The sequence below is a fragment of the Scomber japonicus genome, chromosome 19 (assembly GCF_027409825.1).
Source record: "Scomber japonicus isolate fScoJap1 chromosome 19, fScoJap1.pri, whole genome shotgun sequence".
Lineage (NCBI taxonomy): Eukaryota > Metazoa > Chordata > Actinopteri > Scombriformes > Scombridae > Scomber > Scomber japonicus.
Window position 1 is genome coordinate 22,795,836 of NC_070596.1, and position 23,457 is coordinate 22,819,292.

A 23,457-nucleotide genomic window follows, 5' to 3' on the forward strand; every position below is an offset into this window, starting at 1 on the left:
TTTTTCTTAATGCCATTACAAATGTTCTCTTTGGCTGAAGGATGCTGAGTTTATATAGTAAATACACCAAAGCCGATTATGACCCAGGCCAGGAGGCAGGCCAGCAGGGCCGAAACAGCAATTTTATTGGCCGCCTGCATGTCAGGAAGTGTTAAGCAACCAACTGAACGGCACAGAGATTTATCACTGCCTTTGACCATCCAACCTATAGTAGCTGTCAACAATGCACGTCTTCTCCAAAGGTAATAAGTTTTCTTTGTATTTTTTCCGCCTTCACAAAGCAGCTGTTGAAGTGGTTATAAAAATGATGGAACGCTAATTATCCCTGGAGAGAGTCTCAGTGGTTTTATGAATGCAGTTCAGCAGAGTTTGTCCCTCTTATTATCTGCACCAGCCGGACTCTGGGAATGACATTTGTTGCAACTAACAGGATGGAGTGGCTGTTCCAGCGTTGCCATAAAGAGGCTGTTTTCCACTCTGTCTTTCGTTCGGTTCTGCTCATGTCATGTTTGGTAAGAGGAGAGTTACTGTGATTGTTTTTATGGACGTTTAGGATAATTTCTTACTCGAAAACTGAGATTTAAAAAACATTAGTAAAGTAAAAACATGTAATCCACAATAATAATTCTTGCATGTAGGAAATGCAAAAAAAAAAGTATCGTATTGTTTTTTTTCCCAATATTATTTGTGTTGGATTTATGGGAATCTCTGCTGTATGACTGGCTGTGATGCTGTGCTGTGCAGAAGTAGGACAGATTATAAATTGGTCACTGCAACCAAGCCAAGGTCTATACTCATCTATCTGTGACAGACAGCAGCAAATAATAAGAGGATAAATACTGAATCCAATCCAATCCAAACATGGCAATCCTTTCAGAGGGTAGCAGATAATTAAATTGAGTGATACCTTCCCCACATCCAAACATAAAATAACATGGAACAGCCAAATGTCCACATAATTTATTACAGGGATGCCACAGATGTGTTTTTATAATTTTGACATGCCAACAGTCTGAGGTGTTCATGTCCTTTATTGTACTTAACCCACCCTTCTCTAGCTTTTGGTCCTGTCCATATCCATGTGTCCTGGGTTGTGGTCCATCGGGGTCCAGCTTCATTCAGCCGTAACAGGGAGCTATTTACCAGGCCACCATTCTGTCATCCTCATCAACAATCCCAATGAACAGGCAGCTAAGGACATTGGCAGGTAAAGTACAGTAGAGAGTACACTTCTTCCAATTGATATCAGGTGACATTTTACAGTTTTCTCAGCATCTCATTACTGTAGTGGTAAAAAACAACAACAACAACAACAACAAAACAAAAAACTCTCCAAGAACAGGTTGTCATTTTATATTAAATTAATGACCTCAAATACCTCAGATGAAATAGTTCAATATAGCAATAGTTGTAATAGTAGTTCAATATTTTTGGGATATTTGCCTATTCCTGACGTGGAGCTTGATAACACCACTCTGCTGTCTGTATGGTTAAGGCTAGCTTAAGTTAGCATAAAGACTAGAAACAGAAGGAAACAGCTAGCCTGGTTCTGTCCAATTGTAACAAAATCCACCTACTAGCACTTCCAAAGCTCACTCAATAACTTGTTATATCTCATTAGTTTGTTTGGTTTTTTTGTACAAAAACTAAAGTGTTTGTAGAGGTGATTTTCTCTTGACAAGGCACAACAACTGCCCAGATACTCTGCTGGTTGCCTGGCAACCTTACTGCATCAATAAGAAATAGTGCAGCATATGTGTCAGTTTGAGTCTTTGGTTTCGCACAAATGAAACAACCAAGATATGTTAATTAGTGGGGTTTAGAGGTGCTTGTTGGCAAATTTACCTTCAGACAGCAAGCTAGCTAAGCTGGCTGTTTCCTCCTGTTTCAAGTCTCCGTGCTACGTTAAGCAAACCAATTGCTGGAGGTAGCTTTGAAGAGTGAGAGTGTTATTGATCTTCTCATCTGACTCTGCAAGAATATCAGACTATTTCTTTAATCTGTATGCTAATTAAGTTATTTGGTTTTGTAGCTTGTGGTTTGCAAATTACTTTAAATGATTCAAACAATTCAACGTCAGTCAGCCAGACATAAGTTTGACTGTTCTGTCGAGAGATGAGATACAATCTTGTCAAATCCAAAACTGGTAGAGTGCTGTGTTTGCACTCTCATCTCCTTTGTTGGCATTTTAGCTGCACGGAAATGAGCTCCATCTATTTACCACGTGTCAAGACAGAAAGTAGCCACAGTGCAGTTGCCAGATATGTAAATCACCCCTTTCAGAGTCAGTGGTTAGAGTAGAGGGCATAGCCGAGCTGGTAATAAACTATAATATCAGCTGAACTGCAGCAAACTTTACTGCCTTTTTTTAAACAAATTTACTGCATAAAAGCCTTGAAGAGCATCATAGTGAAAGGCTCAGTTTCATGCTGTAATTGATAAACAGCTGGTGGCTTGTAAGTGTTTAACTTTTCTTTCCTCTCTTTCCATCTCCGCTCCCTCCATTTCCATCTACACCCTGCCACTCTGACTTGTTTTCCAGGGCAATCATGGAAAGACGGCTGGCTGCCAGTATTAACATTCTCTCCAGGACCTCCACAATGTAAATCATACTTGACTCCCACTTGACATAGCTTTCTATGCGGCTGATGCACAATCAGAAAGACTAGTTAAGTTATAATGTCCTTCACATGTGCAGGCACATACACATACATACATAAACAAATATCTAATTTTTCTCTCTAGCACGTATTGGTTACCAAGGAAACACAACTGGAGTGAATGGGCTGAATATGAATGCTGTCATCAATAGAAACTGAGTGGCAATGAGACTTTAAAGTGGTCATATGTTTATGTGCATGGATTAGTGTTCCTGTTAATGCATAACTACAAAAGGAACAAGGATGGAAGAAATGAGGCTTTACAGCGAGACTGAATAAAAAACAAAATGTTAAACCTGTTACCAAACCAAACAGTGTTTCAGGCTAAAAATAAAGAATTTGGTTGGATTAGTTGAGGGGTGAGGGTGGTGGTGGAGGTGGTTGGGGGCTGTGCATTTTAGTGCAAGTGTATAATGGAGGAGTTTACCTTACATCCAGGCTTATTTAGTCTCACACTTCCAACAATTATTTTGACATTTAAGATGGAATATGGGTTCTCAGTGTTGTGCTGTCTTTCATAATCCACAAAAAAACAAGAAAAAAGAGCAGCATGTTTAGAGCGAAGAGGCAGTTTCGCACCATAAAAGACTGCCGGGAATAGTTTGACAATATTGCTGTAGATCACAGAGGCTATAAACAGTGTTTGGGCAAGGTTTGATTGCTGTGTTCCTTTGGAAAATGCAGTTTTTCAAGAAAGGGTTTCTGACAGAAGGCTCTGCAACACGTATTGGTACTTTTCATCCACTGGAAATGTACAGTCCCAATACAACTCATGCACATGTGTGGTACTGTACATGCTACAGTTCTAATGTCTTTTGTGAATGCTCTTTAGGTACTATTGGAGAGGCGAAATCCAGGAAGCAAGTGAAATTCTGATGGTAAACTCACTGAAAAAGTCCTTTGTGATCAACATGCTCTCAACATGCATGTAAGCAGAACTGTAGGATGAGATGTCATTGTCGTTGCAGTTGGTGAAAACAAAGACCTCCAGGATTCGGCAAGTAATAGACTATGTGAGGTGAGATTATACTTAATGTAATGTAATGCTAATTTCAAATGATTTCAAATGTACTATAAGCTTCAAGTGCTGAATGCTGTAAACATGCATTAAAGATTGAGAGTATGCCTTTTTTTAATAGGCCCAAATTGTGTAGTTAAGTTTACTATATGTTGCTGTAGAGTTTAACCAATCTGACCTCCAGGTCTGTTCTCCAAAAGCCCTGCACTGTGATTAAAAGATGTATCATTTTATTCATAAAAGTACATTTTTTTAGCTGCTCACACACATCCTAGGTTATTGAATCCTAGATTTTCTTATTTTAGCTTATTTTAGCTTAGTTTAGCTTAAAAAATATTTGTAGATGTTAAACTTGTTGAAACATTTACATTCTAAAAGAGGTATTTCCTATTTTTGTTATGGGTGTTTGATCATAAATTTAATTGATTTGACTTTTATGTAATGTTATGTAATGTATTTACACATACTGTACATAAGTGGAATGTCAGGTGCATGATGGACATATTCTACTTGAAATAACCGTTAATTACCGAGTTAATCATCAACATTTCTTCTCATTTTTCTGCTTCTGTCTGTGTGTGTGTGTCTGTGTGTGTGTGTGTCGCTTCAAGGTCTGTCCACCCCTATGCAAATCCAGAAGTCCTCAGCTTCCCAGTGGAGGACGGCAGCCTGGCTTACATGAAGTGGATGGATGAAACTATTCCAGATGACTGATACATCATTAAATCAAAGCCAATCTCAGCAGGGATCGCAGCCGGACGAGGAAACCAAGCCATGTGTACAGGCTGCTGTTTGAAGGCCTTGGATCGAAGAGTTCAGAAAGTACACTGTTGAAAAATAGTTCAATACATGACATTTACACTATTTTGTTGCTCTGACCTTTTCACTGTAAATTCCACAATGTACTGTGGAGATTTAGAGCTTTATATCACAGCCATAGAAAAAAAAAAACTAGTTTTCGATTGGTTGGCTGGAAGGCATCAGTTAAAATTGGTTAACCCTTTTGTAGAGTTTACATTCTGTATACTCCCCATGTCCCAAGGGTGAAAAATGAGCCGCCTTCATCAAACCCCAAAAATAAAGCAGGTTCATTGAACTTTAAACCCCAAATCTAATCTATTTTGCATGAAGAAACAACTTTGTGAATATTTGGGTTGTCTCTCTTCACAGTGCAGAAAAATGTGTATAATGGATGAGTTGAGTTTACGCTTTATCTAGGCTTATGTAGTCTCACACTTCAAAATGTATTTTGACATTTAAGAAACAACTTGTCATTCATCACAAATTTTGTGAATATTTGGGTTTTCTCTTTTCACTGTGCAGAAAGATTGCATTTAATCATTGGATACCATTCATTTTTATTACAACACACATAATTGTTTTCTTTACTTAAATAGAGGATTATCATTATTATTATTAGTAGTAGTAGTGGTATTAACATTATTGGTAAAGGTACTGCTTAGGAAGAAACATTTTTAGCAAAATATAGCACTTGTAAGAAAGCAGGAAGTAGAAATGTACAGTAATTTTGAATGCATTTCAGTGAAGGGAAGGTTTTGAACTCAAATACTAGTCTTCTCCCATTTATTAAACCTTTGCCCCCACCCACAAGGTGTATAAACAACAACAATAAATACAAATAAAGTAACACAAATCAGTCAACTCGAATTAGCACACATAGGACAGTATGCAAGTGTGTGTGCATGGACTTTGCAGATATATTTCTCACATTTGAAGCACATAGTGTTTGTTTTACAGTCCTTTGAGGGGCAGAACTGCCAACTCCTCTGCTTGCCTGCCGCAGCTGCAGCCTCAGGTGGATCAACCTTTGTTGCAGTTGTAGTCCAGGATGATGACTGGCTTCCTGTCCAGTCGCTCATCTCAGCTGTTTTGTGCAGTGTGCTCAGAGGGACCACAATCTTGTTCCTCTTTAGGAGGTAAGAAACTAGATTGGTGGTGGGGGTGAAGGCAAACTTATTCCCCCCTTGCTACAAGGAGTGCAGGAGGGAGCTCACCCTTTTTCATTTTAACTGGTGGTTAAAGAGGTGAAGAAATTGTCACACCTGACATTGTGCCCCCTCAGCTTGTGCTAAAAGTGATTTAATATTGCTATATACAACAAATCTGTTATGGATACCATGCCATATTGATGGTTATACCAAACTTGCCTGCCACATGCACAAAAAGATGCACTAAGCCCAGGCTGCAGAGAGTTTTCCGGCATGAGGCCTCAACAAAAGAAATGCACACTTGGGTAAGTTGGGTGTTGTGACTGTGGAGCCAAAACAATCAAGTCCAGAGATCCAGGCCATTTAGTGGCAGTGCGTTTGTTTGTGCAAGCGTGTGTGTGGGTGGGTGTCTGTTGGCATGGCAATCTTTTGTAATGCATGTTTCCATGCATACACTTACATGGATGTGTAATTAAAGTATGTGTATTCATATCATGTTTGAAGAGGCCATACTTACAAACACTCTAGTGACAGATGACACAATTTAATAAATACTGCAAATTATGGAAAAGTATTCTGCAATTTGACTGAATGTTCACTAGATGGTGGTGTTTCAATACACATAAAATGCACGCTCTGTTATTAATCAAACATTCACCTGTGAATCATGTTGAATTAATGCAGCTGTCCTGGTGTGTTTGCACAAACTCTTATTACAAAAGCAGAATCAGCCGGCATCTCCACCATCCTGATGGAGGAGTATGCTTTTCCACTTCTTCTTACATCCCTACAGACCAGTCCTCTCCTACCAGGCAGTAATTTGAAAGGAATATTGGGACAGCCTTTCTTTTCTCCTTCACCACAACAAGCAACATCCACTAATTTGTGGATCACAGAGGAGGGCAGGTGTGAAATTCTGAGATCTGGTATGCACCCAATCCTTCACACAATGTACACAATGTTCACAATGTGGCCTAAATATCAGATATAATGTCTCAGCCATGTGCAACGGGCTCCTTTGAGTATAAATAATAGAACGGGTAAAATATGAGTCTCCCATATGTTGGTTTAATTATCGAGATTATTGCTGCCAAGTATCACCAATCTCATTGAATCTTGGATAACTGTACATCAGATATCTCAACAATCATCCCACACTTTGTATATAAATACTCATATTCATTACCTCAAACCTTCTATAAAGTATATTCAGTCAAAGACTAATTGGTGGAGGCGAGTAAAGAAATATCACATATTGTATTTCCACATGAATATTATCCAAGTTGTGTAAACACAGAGACATATGGCTGGATTTTTTTTCTTCCTGTTTGTCATTAAATTCTCCATGGGATGCAGAGTTAGGTACAGGATAATTAAGAATAAGCTGTAAGAAACAGACGCTGATATCGTGCTCCCACTGAGCAGTTCAATAAAGTCAAGATGAACACACACACACGCACATAGCTATCAGATTTAGCAATAAAAAGATGGTGAGCCAACATTTTTCTTATTTACAAACCAGATGGATTAGCATAAAGGTTTGGTGCAGATCTAATGAACCATGATGATTGGTGATCATTTGTCGCATCATCATCAGGTCAAAATTTAAAGTGTGTCCAAAAATTTGCTTTGTGACTGACAAAAAAACCTGACATTCCCATCACTCTCAGTTATAATTTAGGCTTAGTGCTGCTAATTAGAAAATGTTATTATGCTAACACGATAAAATAAGATGGGGAACACGGCAAACATTATACCAGCTTAAAATCAGCATCCAAACCATTAAAACGATGTGTTGTTTTACAAACTGCTGTTCCATGTTTCACAAGTGTTATAGATCCCTAAAAAGCAAACTGAACATGTACTTTTTAGGCATCACATCTGTTCAGCACACCACATTGCTTTTGAGTTTTCAGTTAACATTGATCATTGTTGTCCAACAGTGCTGTGAGCAAAAAGGTAGAAACTCACAGTTCTCTAACAGAAGTAAGGCTGTTCAAATATACACATATCTAATGACATCCTTTCATTTTTCATTTCTGCTTATATTCACAGTCATTCTTTTTTTATGATGAACGTTTGGTTTTTAAGCAGATATAACCTTAAGCAATAGGCAACTGAAGAGACAGAGAGAAAAACTTAAATAATACATTAAAAAGGGGTACATCAAAATTATGAATTGCAAAGTAAATAATGAAATAAAAAAGGCAGCACAGGGGTTCAGGCCTGTAGCAATGTGGAGCATATTTATATTTTGATGGGAATACAAATAATTTGCAAACAGAAGGGCTGTTACCTGATTGCGGGAGGTTTCAAGGGCGTTTAATGTGACTCAAGTAACTGTTCCATTTCAGAATATATCAATCAATCTGATTATTTATCCCACACTATAAATTGCTACAATTCCCAGCTGAGAATACCATCCATGAGCTTGAGGTCAATCAACAGATTTACACTCTTTAACAGTGATCTTCCTACCAAACATAAAGCTGCTGTATGAATCCAGTTGTTAAAGTTGGTAAAGACAGGAAGTTGCTTAGTGTTGTTGACGGATCCCACATTCATTCTTATGAAATATTACCTTGATTATCACAAGGAGCTGCATCTGCTCAGTGAAGATTCACCTTTCACAGGACAATAGACAAGCAGATTCCATTAAAAGTATAAAAAATAAATGGAACCTACTCATTTGAAATAATGTCTCATGACCATGAAGCAGACTAGGTGAATGTGAAATGCTGTGCCATAATAATACTATATTATTAATGCTTTTTTGGGGGGTGTTTTTTGTTCATTTTGCACTTTGTTTGTTTTTATTTATGCAGCTACATTTGTAAGATTTTTTTTTTCAAACTTCTCTAAGCAATTAAAAAGCAGGAGGAAAAAATGGATACAAAATAACTCAGTTTGAGGCTGTTCAACAGGACTAACTGAATCTTCTGCACATACAGACGGGAAACAAATGAAAGGAAAAACATGAAATAAATGAGTGGAGAATCATAAGGAATGCAGGTGTTTCACCCAGGTGCACTGCATGGTATAATTTAGCAATTAACATCTAATCATGCTGTCTGAATGGTATTTTTTTAAAAGGTTTGCAGGAGCAGTTGAGTCTGATTTTGTATCAAGGTGGCAAGAGGAAAAGATGTAAATGACTTTGAAAGAGGGTTCAGTGTTGGAGCACGGATGGCAGATGGCAAGACTGCTCAACTGGCTGCTGTTTGGATAGGAACTGTGACTGAAGTGACATCTACATTTATGAATGGGAAAGACATCAGTGAACATCTATGGGAAATATTGGACTAACATGTTAGACAGCGCTCTCCACCACCATCATAAAAACACCCAAGGGACTATCTTTTGGAAAAATTGTGTGCATCCCTCCAGTAGAGTTTAGAGACTTGTAGAATCAGTACCAAGGTGCTTGTTACCCGTCTGTAGATATATGTGTGTTTGACTGTGTATTTTGCATACACTTGCAACTGAAAAGTAATTATACTATTGTTTCCCCACCAGAATATTAAGAGGAAGCTGATTAACACAATGAAACTGCTGCACAAACAAGCACACAAGGTGAAACACACACACGCACACACACACACACACACACACACACACACAGGATTGTGGCTTGACTTTTTGCAATTTTTGTGACCATAAGTGCAGGTGCAGTCCTGGTACAAAGTGGTACAAGCTGGAAAAGTGTAGCTGTGTGAATACATTGTGAGTAGGTGGAATATATTAGCGGCAGAAAGTTTACTAATGGACCGGGAGGACCCTGACCAGCCATTTCAGACAAAAAGCTACTCTTTCCTGTGGAGGTGTAGAGATATGCATTCAAGGGCAGATAAGGGGGCAGATCTACCTTTTTAATTTAATTTTCTGTGAATATTTTAGAATAAAATCATGTTTTCTAAAAGCTTAGCCTTAAGAAAAATACATTCATGTTTAAACCTAAATAATATGCCTTAATAGGTTTTTGTGTTTAAAATATAGACCAATTTGACTCAGAAGGTAGCCATGTGTACTGCTATCTTTAGACCTTCCTTCCTGCTGCAGAGAATAGAGAAAATTGGCCAAATGGTTACTGGATGCTTAGATCTCAGGAGAAATTTGATCATTCTCAGTGCTGCAATAAGTGAAAGATGATCGTCAAGCCTAATGAAGGGAGAAAATATGAGTGTGAGAAAGAGTGACTTGAAAAAAAACTTGGTGTGACTTTTTCAAGATGGAATCTTAATGGATATAAGAACTTTGAGTAATGCCAGCTAATCAAATGAATATGCATCACCAATTATAACAAGTCCAAGAAGTGTCACATTAGTTGCAAGTATAAACCTTCTGTGAAATCCATGGAAAAAGTCAGTGCTCAGTGCTCCCTTTAAAGTACCCAGCCTTACATAATGACATGTGTTAGCAGGCAGGCATAATCAGGCAGTGTTTTGGAAACAAGTATATTTATAAACTGCAGATCGAGTGCACGTACCAGACCTGGTGTCATTTAATGGCTACAGGGTTTTAATCAACTGAAAGAGAAGGCTCTCATTCATCTTATGTGCAGTCAAGGATGACATTACTGCTCAGAATCTAATTAATCTAACCAAATACAGACTTTGCTTGTCATTGAAAACAGAATTTTATTGTGCACCATGTAAATGAACACAATTACACAATGAAAATGTAAGTATAGTTTAGGAAAATGGATAGACCTACCCACACATACGCCTCCACCAGCTAAAGTCAAGGAAACTGTTTGTGCACTTGTTGCTCATTGGAGAGAGCTGTGCAAACTTTGAACCTTAATAATGAGTGTGTAGCTTTCTTGTTTGTTCTTTTCTACACATACGGGCATTTTGCCATCTAAGACATCCACTGACTGCAAATTCAATTCAATTGAAAGATAAGATCTCTCACGCACAGCCAGAGTGATGCTGTGGTACATGTAAGCGGTGAATTGGCTCAGCGTTCTCGTCGCAAGGTTACGTCGAGGGGAGGAAAAGAGTAATGGCTCAGTGCCTGAGTGAGTGAGTCTACACTGAAGGTGATTGCTTTCTTCCTCTGTTCAGCACCTCTACAAATCCCGCCGTCCTCATGCTCCTCCCATCTCTCCCTGCCTCTGTGTACCTCATAAATCTCCATCTGCAGTACATGTGCTATGTGTAAGGCATACACACACTCACTCAGAGAAAATGAGAAGGAGAATGAGAGAAAATGAGACTGAGATTGGAGACAATTGGCAGGCTAATAAAGAAGCTCATTTTCTTCTTCTTCTTCTTCTTCTTTTTCCATAGGCCTACCTTCCTCCTGGCTCTGTTGCTCGCTCGCTCACTCCCTGAGCTGCTACGCGGACTCCGTCATCAAAACACACAGTGAGGCGTGCTGGCTTGCTCACTCTCTGTAGCTTGTGGACACACACTTACACACAGACTCACACTGGAACCAGCGTTCAAGATGCAGCAGCAAGAGAGCATGTCTTGTGATTCCCTATCAGGTAATGCAAAATTTGATGTCATTCTGTCATTCTTTTTCTTTTCTTCCTATATCATTATCCATCTTGTTTCCCTCTTTTTTTTCACAGCCAATTGCCACACTCTTATTTTCTTCCTTGGCTTCTCTCTCCCATTCTCTCTCTCTCTGTATCCATCTGTCTGTTTTCCTGTTTGTTTTCCCTTACGTATGGCCAGGAGTACATGTGTTGTGATATGCAAGGTGATAACAAGATAATGGTTGCTTTTGTAAAAGAAAAGAAAAAAAAAGTACACCTTTTTCCATATGTCAGTGCTGGAAGGAGTACATTAAGCTGCTACGCTACTACAGCTGCCTCAAATCCAAAGCACAGCTGTGAAAGTACATATGGACTAGATAATATTGAATTCTTCTGACCTAGATAAAATGACAAGGCCTGTGCTACTTTTGCTGAGATCTTCTTGTTTTCCCGTTGCTTCAACTAATACGACAACATGTGTGTCGTATGCTAAAATAAATTGTCATAACTGACTGTTAGAGTAAAAGCTTATGTGTTGTTTTGAGGGTCTTCCTATAGAGACAGTATAGTTTAAATGCTGACTGCTATGGAAATTAGGTTCATACAGGAAATTAGAAAGTGAGAGATCAAAGCATGTGGCTTGGTTTGTGAAATTGGCTGTGCTTGGCCTGTGGAGGTTAATACTTGTCCTTGGTGATGAGGACGACCCTGCTGGGCATTGGGCTGGGACTAGACTGTGCACTCATCTTTCATTAGTTACATAATTCATTTGATTGGAGCCATTTAAATGGTAGCCCAGAGGTAAAAATCTATTGCTGGTTAGGTTTAATTTGATTTACAATAACCAAATGTGAGGGGTAAATTATTGCATTTAGAATCAGGAGATTTATAATAAGAACTTGTTTTGTTCTCTTGTTGCACAACAGCATCAAACTCAGAAAGGGTTCTCAGTGTGAGCCTTTCTCAGAACTATAAAAACTGGAGTGCAGTGAATAATGAGACGGAGTGACTCTTAAGATTAAAAGCTAATTATGTCTTGAGTTTGAGCCTTCTCTTTCACTGACACTTTTATTATCAGCTATATTTTTAAATGAGTGAACAGCTGAAGTAACAATGCATTTATATTAATTTATTGTCTTGTTGGTGTCAAGGAGATCCCATCCCCAGCATGCTTTGGACAGAAATGCATGGTGAAATCACAACTGATATATTACACAATAAACTGCCAATCTGCTACCTTTTATTTTTATTTCTATGCTATTTTCTGTGCCAGTTCAACTGGAAACCAGTAATTTGTATTCTTTTCACACAGTACCTGTTTAATTATTTAGTCAGATTAGAACCTTTGCATCTTTTATTTTGGTTAATTGTGGAAGGGCTTCCTGTTCGTTTTCCATACTCACAGTATAACAAAATTTAACATAGGATAAAACCAGTGGCATAATAAGATATATTAGATAACAGATAACATTTAACACATACTGTAATCTGTAAATCCATCATACACATCTGGTGCCCTGCTTGAACCAGTTCTTCACATTTCAACAGTCAAAGGACCAGATCTCAGCCAGGAAGACTGATTCCAGAGTGGCACTAACATTTTGCTGGTCTTTAACATGTAACCAATTACGTCAGGAGCTGGGGGCAGGATTATCATGACCAACCAAAACCAAAATGAATTGCATCTCTTCATATTGTGCTATCTATACATAACGAGATTTTAAGCCAGGCTAAAAGCTAACAATTTAGATTCCCAGTATGTGGTCAGTTTATCAAAGTACGCCTGCAATGTTTTTGGAGATGTGAGGGACTGTTGGCCAGGTTGTCAGTCATGTGGTGCAGTGCAGTCATCTTGCTTGAGTATAGTGTGAACCGTCTGCTGTAATTGCAAGCTTACTCATTAATTAAGTAGGAAGCATGCAATACAGTACATACTGTTTGAGTATGTAGTAGGTGGTATGTTAGTATGCAATTTCGACCAAACCAAACTGTAAAGCTGTGATGTAGTTCACAGTTGTTGTTAAGTTCTTCTTCTTCTTCTTCTTCTTTGTTCTGCTTTATGGCGGGTGGCAAATAGTGGTAAGGTGCATTAGTGCCACCTACTGTGTTTGATTGTGAAATGCCTGAAGTTTGCATTAGTGTTGCTATGAAACTGGAGGTGTGTACAATTATGTAATGACTCACTAGCCCTGAGGAAAAACAAGCTGATTCTGAAAAAGGTTTGCCAATTGAACCAACTGCTAACCAGCGGAAACGGGTGATTAGATGTGATGCATCTTTTGGCAGCTGTAATAGCTAGGCTAACAAAACTTTTTATCTTTTGGGAGGGAAGATTCAGATTGGTCAAGAGGAGATGAATCACTTTTGAAACTGTTCACTCTGTCAGGCTTAAGATGTGCTGTATGTATACATTTCCAATTAATGCAAATTCTCTGTGATCTGGATCTTGAAATCTCTTTCCCATTTCTCTTTTAGTGCTACTGTATTAATCCTGGAATATTCAGCTAGATTGTGTATTTGTGATATATATCTGTTCAGACTGTCTTTGAGCAATAATGACTACCATAGAGGGAGTACTTGGGCCTACCCAGGGACACTCCCTGCTTGGATTGTATGAAACGTCATGTCTAGAAATATCTGAAGAAGTGTGTGGCTGGAATTTTATGACCATCTCTCAAGTCCCCAAAAGACATCAATGTTGGTATAGATCCATCTTTTTTATGCCCTTCTGAAACCACACCCCATATGAATGGTCTCTTAAGGGTAGTGGAAGAGTGCTATTGAGTGAAGAGGGAAATTGGTTGTCTCATATATTTATGAACATCCTCTTCATTCTTTACTGAATGGGATTAGCTGTGAATGTCTTGATGTGAAGCCTACCCCTTTCAAAAGGCAATTCCAAGGTGCTTCTTTGTATTCTCTGGGTTTCACATAGAAACCGAGGAGTTGTATTTTCTTAAAAGGGATTTGGGGAAGAAGAAGAAGATGACAGATACGTTCACTTAGTCAGGTCTTTCCTAATTTGTCTATCAATTGAGTTTTTATAAGATTGCCTAATTCCCCATCAATAACAACTCCTAAATATTAAATTTTTTGATTTGATCTTAAAAGATAGGTATGATCCAGAGGGAGGGAGGCTTGAGTTAGATACTGGAAGGACCTCACTCTTCGACCAGCTGATGTTATAACTGCAAAACTGACTGAAGGTATCTATCATACTCAACAGGGCCTTCAATGAGAGAGCAGGTTTTGACAGATATAGTAAAATATCATCAGCATATATCAAAATTGTGTGCTCTGTGTCTGCCACCAAAAACCCTGCAAACAATAAGGGACTCAAGGAGCAAAGCTTTTCTGTGGATGGATCAATAGGAAAGGGTTCTGATACCATGCCATTGGTACTGACTAAACCCATAGCCTCCTCTGATGCTGCCGGTGCTGTAGAAATAATGTGGAAAAGAAGTATTTGTTAGTAATTGTTAGTTGACATTTTTCTAACAAACCTGGTCTGGTATTCACATATTAGTGAGGGGAGATATTTCCCTGATCTAAGGTCAGTAACTTTTGCAGTCAACTTTAAATCAATGCTTATTAACAAGCCATCCAGACCTGGAGATTTTCCTGATTGAAGCATGTGAGGAGTAGTTCTCCTTTGGTTATTGGATGATCTAAAATGCATACTTTTCGGTGATGACAGGTGATTGTGTTGTGTTTTTTTCTTTGTTCTGTGTATGAGCTGTAAACAGACTAAGTAAAAGATGAGTTGTCAAGAATCAAATAAAAAAAACATTTGCTTTAATAGAGAGACCCACACCTCTACACTCTTTTTCTGTCTTGCTTCAGGTATGATTTGGTAAAATTAGTCAGTAATTATCTTCAAACCTTGTGCTTAAATGCCATCGTTGGAGTTTGTTTAATTGACTTACAAAAATACTACGTTTTCAAAGCTGACACCAACTTGCACAGTGACATTTCGGGGAAGTATAACATCATGTTGTTGTGACTGCCAGAATGTTGTTCATGATTTACTGACACATCAAACATCACTCCTGCTCTGACACCATACCTTTCACCCATCACCAGTTTTATCCAAGCTCCCAGGTGCAATCATTATCAGTATATCCCTCAGTTTTGGTTGATTCACATCTCCTCTGCTGCACTGAATCTGTGAGCAAAACAACAGCGGAACACCATGGCAGTGAAGCTCTAAGGTGACTGTGGTACAGATGCACAGTATGCCTTTTCTTGCGTAGACAGATGGGTGTTATTAGTACTGCGATCTCAGCAAGAACAAGAAAGGCATAATTTACCCTCAAGTACCCTGTGTTGGCCTACAGCAGTGACAATACCAGGCGGCAAGCAGGATTACATAATGTGTGTGAAAGTGAGAGGCTTACAGAGAGTTGGAATGGACTCTTTTAGAAGTATATAACATGTACTCACAGCATCTTGTAGTTACGCATTTCTGTTTCATGCTACTCTGGTTTCCTTTCTGATAACAATACATTATTTCTGATTGCCTTGGCACCATTTCCACAACAGTTTGAATGAAAAACTCCTAGTCAAAAAGCCAAACTGCACTGAAAAGAACTGGCAACTGACTTTTCCTGAAATATGCAACATTTTCCATTTATGAACAGCAGATAAAAAGACACTCACACACTGACTTTGCTCAGTAAAAATATGAGCAGGTCTGATGAAGCACACAAGAGAAGCATTTGCTCCATTGGTACCTGCAACTAAAAATATATGCATATATTATTAATAATAATATATAAAATTAAAATTAAAAAACAGAATCAAAGTGAGTCTAGTATTGCATTTGTGTGTGTGGCAAAACATTTCTCATTGATTCTCACATCATGCCTGCATTTCACCAGCACAAAATTAATTATATTGCTCTGGGGTGTATTTCTGTGCTTCTCTAGATGTGCAATGCATTTTCTTTAAAGTAAATAACACTTTGCAAACACAAGTGCTTGTCACTGCAGACAGTCAATTATATTTATGTTTCTCAAAATAAAAAATAACTTGCCATGGCTTTACACTCATATGACATCCTCTATGCTTAGAACCATAAAATACATTAAATTATTCATCAAGGATGAGTTGTGGTTATGGTTAAAATTATGAGTGAAGCAGCTCAAGTGTAGCTCTGCCTTATCTCCAGCTTACCTCCCTCCTATGCAAGAATGTATTTTGACTGACAATACTGTACAGCTATGCTATTTGCACAAGACTTTTGCTGAAAGAGTAACTCCTCTAATCCTATTTAACTTTCCAATAATGAATCCAAAAGCCATCCTTCGCAAAAGGTTTTAAATTCCATTTCCTCCCATTTTCAGGGAATCATCATCTAAACTCTGGGTAATTTGTGTTCAGAAACCAAAAAATGGTTATAAAGGATCACAGCCATTCGCTTTTCACCAGCAACAATTTGATTCAGTGTAGAGATTCTGTCAGCATAGATTCAATTCATCCTAAAATCTGAGATAGCAACAAGCATGTAAAACCTACACCTGACACTAATTAAATTTAAGGTGGAAAAAATGTAACTGTAGTTACTTGTTACTTGTCAATAATTCAAAATGTCAGACAATAGATATTATACTGTCAGCTACAGAGAGAGTTCAAAGTCTGGGTCACTGTGTGCAACAAAAACATCCTCCACATCCAAAACCACCTACACGACTCCCACTCACCAGCTAAAAAAATGTTTTAAATGGTAAAGGCTTGAAAGTAAATGAGTAGAGTTCACAGCCACAAGGCAAAATTTAAATGTAAATGCTCTTATTGACTTTCTTCAGTCCATGTGTGTTTTTATTATAATGAAACAGTCTTATATTAGTATTCAGGTATTATGCTGTTTTTTTCTCTCTGCCTATAGTTAAAACTGTTTGCTCTGTTTTTTGGGATTTTTTTCACCGAGCACAATTGAACAGGCATTGTTGTCACACTAAAACAGGGACACAATGTTACTTGCAGAAAGTCCTTTCTTTCACATTTTGTTTTCACAGTCCAGCTGTTCTTCAGAGAACTTAAAATGCTGTTTGTTGATATGTTGGCCCGCATTTTTCTCTCAAACATTGCATCCATAGCAGTCTGTGAACTAAGAGAAATTTGGAAGATGGAAAGAACGGTTGCATTTGTCCCAAGGCGCAACCAGCAGTCACTCTCTGTCTCCCTGCCATATCATGATGCTGCAGCAAATCACACTTGATGATATGATTTAAGAGGTTTTCCCCTATATCCCCAGATTTTCTGTTTCCAAGTAGAAGATTCATTATACACAACATTTTTCATTATATAAAACTTTATGCAAAAACTTACTAACTCAAAAGTTTATCTATGAACATCCTTCATTATCCTGGTCTTGGTCAGAAAATATTTCTTTCCCTCCAGTGCCACAGATTGACAGTGAAATTCACTGAAATTCAATTCTCTTTTCTTAAAGCATTTACCCAATAATCCTCCTCCACTCCCTGTATTTTAATATAAAAGCAGTAAGACATAAAGCAATATATTGTTAGATAGGAAACTGAGCTACTAATGGTGAAGAATTTCAAACAGAAAGAAATTAAGAGCTCTTTGCAAGACTGTTATGCATTTGTTACTAAAGTGATGTTTGCACAGTCTTGAACTATGTGTATCAAAACTTGTAATGGTCCTTTTCACCCTGTGAAATGCTCAGTATACTGGAGGGTCACTACATTTCCCTGAACAAAAAACAGCAAAGCACTAAAATGTAGCAGGAATGAAGGTCGGTTGCATAGAGTGATTCACTAGAAGGAATGTCTTGCATATTACATTGTATGACATTCTGCTATCATTGTACCAAGTTTAATTTGGAACCCTTCAAGTTGTCAGTTGTTTGGGTTTTATCTGCACCAATGTCTCCTACACAAATTCCCTGCATCCTTAACATGTTAACAATGACAGTGATTCATTAAAGCTTGAACACATTCATATTTGGAACACTGATCTTTGATCGATTCCTCGCATGACTGAGGACTGCAACTGTAGATTAAATTTTAATTGATGACCAGGAGTTACAAAACTGCTCAAGCTTCATATTTATGCCCTGTGTCTCAAAAGCAGGGAGAACTACAGGGCCTTTTATTTCTTTTTCCGGCCTGTCCCACTGTGCCATTGACTGGTTGACACAGCTCTTCTGGCCTCAAGCCAGTGGTATCTTCATGCTCTTAGAGCACATTTTATACTGTCTCTTTCAGCCTGTTACTTGACAACTATGGTTCAGTGAGACCCTTGAATCTACATGAGTGAATGGTTGTCAGTGGCAGTGTGACATCCTCTACAGCTATAAATGCTGTGAGTGGAATCTAATCTCAGTTTATATCAAGCTGACATGGCCAAACTCTTGTTTGTGCGTGTGTTTGAATCCTCTCTGTCTCTGTTTCAACTGCACCCCAAGTTGTGATTTGTGGCAATGGACTACTACAGGTGCCAGCCAAGCTCATGGCATTTATTTGCTTGCATGGCAATTCCAGAGAGCTCTGAGAGGAGGTTTAATCACAGTCTCTGCATGTGGGCTTACCTTGTTGCCTTTGCAGCGTTGCTTTGTATGAGCGGAAAACAAGATGAAGCCTCCCATCAGCAGTACAGAGAATCCAAGGCCTCTCAATCCCTCAAAGCTGCATCAGAGCATGCTGGTGTAGCCAGCAGCATATAGACAGGCAGGATTTATAGCTTACTGTTAAAATGGATGCATCTCTTCCTAAGTGCTTCTTCAATGGGGTATGATGAGCGTATAACACCTGGTTCTGTCCCCGTTCCCTCTTTAATTTCCATTTCTCAAAGTTTAAATATTTAGTTGTACTATTGCTTGTATTATGCAAAACAGAGGGAAAAAACAGGATTTTCTGAAACCATAAAAACATGTATGCAATATTTATTTTGCTGTATCAATAGGCATACAACTTGTCGAGTCTGGCATTGACAAGTGTGAATAAAGATTCAGGATTTAGAGTGTAAATATAGCAGCAAGTAATATGTCGAAAATCTGGAAAAAGTCAGATCAATCCACATTATCCCCCCAAGCTACTTGTCATACACTTTTTGTGTTATTCTCTTTTTGTGTGTTGAAGGAAACGCACAGGGGTAACTAATAAAATAAATCATGGCTGTGCTCCCATTTTTGGAGTCAGAAGCCATTCCAATCAGCCAACAAATGCGCAGAAGCCAGCTCCTAGAACTAACACGCCGACAGTATAAATATAATGCAGCCAAAATTAATGATTAGTTACACCTGTGTTTGGCAAGTCTGTCAAGAGAAACGTCCTTTTTGACTTATTTTGCTTGTGCTTGGCAGAAGTAATGATGAGAGGTGATAGAATCACCAGAAAATTTTAATCTTCAATTTTAGAGCTTCCTGCTACTGTGCAATTTATACATTTTGTACATGACGGTCATATAGTATGCACAAGTTATTTCAATATTTTCTCCATAAAAGCAAGACTTTGAAATTAAAATATGTAAATTGATTCGGAAAAGAAAAAGTGTCCCTAAAATTGAATCACCACCCAATATCCCTAACCTCCCTTGCAAAGGTCTGATTTAGGTGAGCTTGGAGGCTGGAATCCATATTGGTTGTACTGTAGGTGCAGAAACTGTTATGTGATGGTAAGTCAATATTAACCTCTGTGTTTTCATAGCATATGTAATACTCATGAACAAAAACTCAAAATATCAACAAAGAAGAAGTTAAATTTAAGATCTCACCAAACTTCAGTTTTCCTTGGATTGGGCTCCAACCATAGCTGCATTGGTAAATCGACAAGTCAGCCTACATGTACCCTCGCATCCTGTGTGTTTGTTCTTCACTCAGGAACTTACATTGGACCACATCTTCTCCCATATTTTTTCTGTGACTCACTCTTCTGTTACTGGAAAAGGAAACAGAAGGAAACAAAAAGTGTGTGAAGCATCTCCTCCAAACTTAAAAGTATTGATCCAGTACCATTAGGGCCTTTTATATTTGTTCAATACCTGACGGAAGAACTTTGTGTAGCAGCTGCTCAAAAGCGGGGGTTTACTGTCGTTCTGCAGAGCACAGTTATCGATGCAAGGAATGACATGCAAATATTGTACAGTTATTGATCTTCTCAGTCAGCCACTAATGTAAAACACAGGAGGTAACAGCACAGCAGCTATAAATATCTGCAAAATATGTGACCATGCTTGTTGGCTAAGTTAGATTAGAACATCTAGCTGCTATCTGATTGGAGCACTCCTTATCTTTTATACACAGAGTGAAACACACTCATCCCTGACACCGTGGCATCATGGACACACAGTGCACACACACAAAAGGCCAATGAAAAACATGAACTATTGTCTCTTCCCCTCTGTTATTCATTTTAGCTTCAGTAAAATGTGCTAGATTACATAACTGGCCCACAATTAAAGGTAACACAATAAGCAGACTTGTGTAACTTAATTATGCCCTCTCTTATGGGAGAAAACCACTCAGCAAAACCAATCATGTATCCGAAAAGATATAATGATATTTGTTTTATGAATTTAAAATAAACCATAAACAGTAGTCTGGATGTATATATTCCTTAGTCATGCTTAACACAAGGGACACATGTATGAGCTGCAACTTTGAAAAGGTACAAGTAGATAGCCTCGAAAATCACCCAGTTATTTGATAGGTTCTCTTATATTCCCAAATGTGGTTCTTTTAAATACCTCGATGGACATATTTCATTCCTGAGGGGGCACTGCCATTTAATTAAATCCATTATATTTGAGTGCTAAAAATGATTGTACTTTCAGATCTTAACAGTGGCTGTCCAGCATGGCCAAGAGGTTGTACTATGATGTCTGAGCTGAGCTCCTCGGTATTGATGCTGGCTCTGGTGCATCCGTTTCTGCTGATCCACAACACCCCTTTCATCAACCTTTAAGTAGTCTGAGCTACATGAAAGGATTTTACCATCTTGTATCTACTTCCTGTATTAATTTTAACAGTGGCAAGCCTATATGTGCCTGCTTAGCAGACAGTTTCTCAGTGGCTGTTTCCCACAGTTTTGCATGCCTACTGTACTGCATGATGCTCTCAAAAGAGCCTGTGTACAGATGTTGTCTGTGGTTTGCCCTTTTGACATCCAAGTGAAAGCATGTGCAAAGCAGACACTTTGCATTAGATGTAGCTGGCTCACACAGGCCACTTTAGTGGTATTTTGCCTGTATCAGAGTCCTGAAGACTATCTTTCACTACAGAAAATCGCTTAATATCTTTCACTATCATGTCCACCATTGTCTTATCTATCTTTATTTTCTGGACATTATAACACTTGCAGTGTGTCAATATTTAAAGGCCATACATACCCACCCAACTCTTTCCAGTTAGTTAGTCCTTTGATTAGACCCCTTTTCAGGTTGAAGATAGCTGGATGGGCATATTCCCAATCACAGCAGACATTTTCACTTCTCACAAATGAAAAGTACAGGTGCAGGTGTACTTAATAAAATATACTCCTCTGTACTTGTGCTATGTCAAGTCAGATGTACCTGAAAAGGCAGATTACATGAAATTTATTTCACTTTAAGAACCATAACAGAGTGATAGAAGTGTGCACCACAACACCCCGCAGTGATTGGGGACACATCTATGTGGGTACATGGGTGAGGCAAGGGTAGATCTGCTATCAATTGCAGTATTATTGAAGCTTCTTACTATATTGATACTGTAATTATATAAGTAATTATTTTCACTAAAATATAGAAGAGAAAGAGGTTAGATTACATTACATCACGACAAGAAGTCACTTGTCCACTCTAGTGCGATCCCTTCCCATTTATCACCAGTAGATGGCAGCAGCCAAATCACCAACTGGCGTTGCTAAGGACCGGACACATTGAAAAATGACTGACCTGGAGAGCTGCTACGACATTATTTATGAATCCTGCTCCGTTAAGACAGTGGGTAAAAAGTTAAAATACGTGTCATGTTAATCTGTGGTTCAATTTTTTTATGTGCAGTAGGGTTTGGGAAAAGTCAGCTAAACTAGCTTGCTAACCTAAGGTATCCTGCCACCATAGCTTTTTTGTAACGCTCTTGCTAGCTTTAGTTGAACAACGGGTTATTAGGACTTATTTCAAATTGTGACAATTTTAGTTACATATGCTCTGTGTTACTTTGCTTTTGTTTTCTGTGATGTGAGTACAATGGCACAGAGTGCACATGGCAATGTATTAGTGTTTATTAAGATTAGCCACAACCACAATAATCTGAATTTAGCACAACTTTACTCAGGAAACTGGAAAATTGCAATATGTCTATATTAATATTAGGCCATCCATGTCTTTAGTTATTAAAATAATGTGTTACCCATCATTATCTATCATGTCTGGCACAGAGATGTTCAAATGGAAGGTGTTATTAGTGCACAGCCAGTGGTGAAAATCTTATGTTGATGAGGTGATAACAAGGTTAGTGTCCATAAAAACATGAAGTGGGTGCAGATGGTTGATTGACAGCTGCAATGATTAGTTGATAAATATATTGGTTGATGACTGAATGTTAATTGGCAACTGTTTTTTAAAATTATGGAGTAGACTAGTAATTTCTGTCAGTGAATGACGGAGAAAACAAGCAATTTCACTAGGCCATCATTATGGGCTCCTGGCAGTGGTGAATTGCATTTAGTAAACTATCTTTCAAAAATTCCACAGACAAATTATTGATCAATCAGGAAATAATCCGCAGATTAATCAACAGTGAAAATTATTGTTAATTGTTTCTTGCCAATTGTAGTTGCTGTGTTTAACATCCTGCTCCCATTTGAGCACCATAAATAGCATAGTGAAGCACTGAAATGTTGAAACCAATGAAATGCTTTCCAAAGCATCTGTGATATTTGCATTTTAATTTGCCATCTATCACAAATGTCACTGATAATGCATACAGCAACAGAAAATATTTAATTGGTTTGAAAGTTAACTTGTGTTTGTTTGAGCTACTCTGTGCAGAGTGTGCTTTCACATTAATCTGCTGAAGGAGGAAAGTTTCTCAGTGCTCACCTTAAATCTGAGTTTAAGGAGGGAAAAGGAGGGGATGCCATTTTCAAGAATTTTAATGAGGTAATAATTAATCTTTTTGTGGAAAAAAAACGATCAGACACAAATTATTATTCAAAGCATTGCATTTTATGTCTTAATACATGTCTGTAGGGGATCTAAAAATCATAGAAACAGACTTCGTAGGAAGGAACTGGCTTGTTCTGATGCCGTTTATTGTGCAGTAAACATATTTCATACATCGATAACAGTGTGGATGGACACCCAATTATTAATTTGTTTTCATAATTACCAAAGGCA

The 23,457-nt window shown here is 38.2% G+C and overlaps 1 protein-coding gene across 1 annotated transcript; it reads left to right on the forward strand.

Annotated features, from left to right (window-relative positions):
• Positions 1-407: 407 nt before the first annotated feature.
• Positions 408-4,392, forward strand: zgc:63972 (protein CutA homolog). The gene is made up of 6 exons (XM_053340465.1): positions 408-512; positions 1,059-1,207; positions 2,543-2,602; positions 3,493-3,538; positions 3,629-3,678; positions 4,290-4,392. The coding sequence occupies exons 1-6, from the start codon at positions 408-410 to the stop codon at positions 4,390-4,392; spliced, it is 513 nt and encodes a 170-aa protein (XP_053196440.1).
• Positions 4,393-23,457: the final 19,065 nt, after the last annotated feature.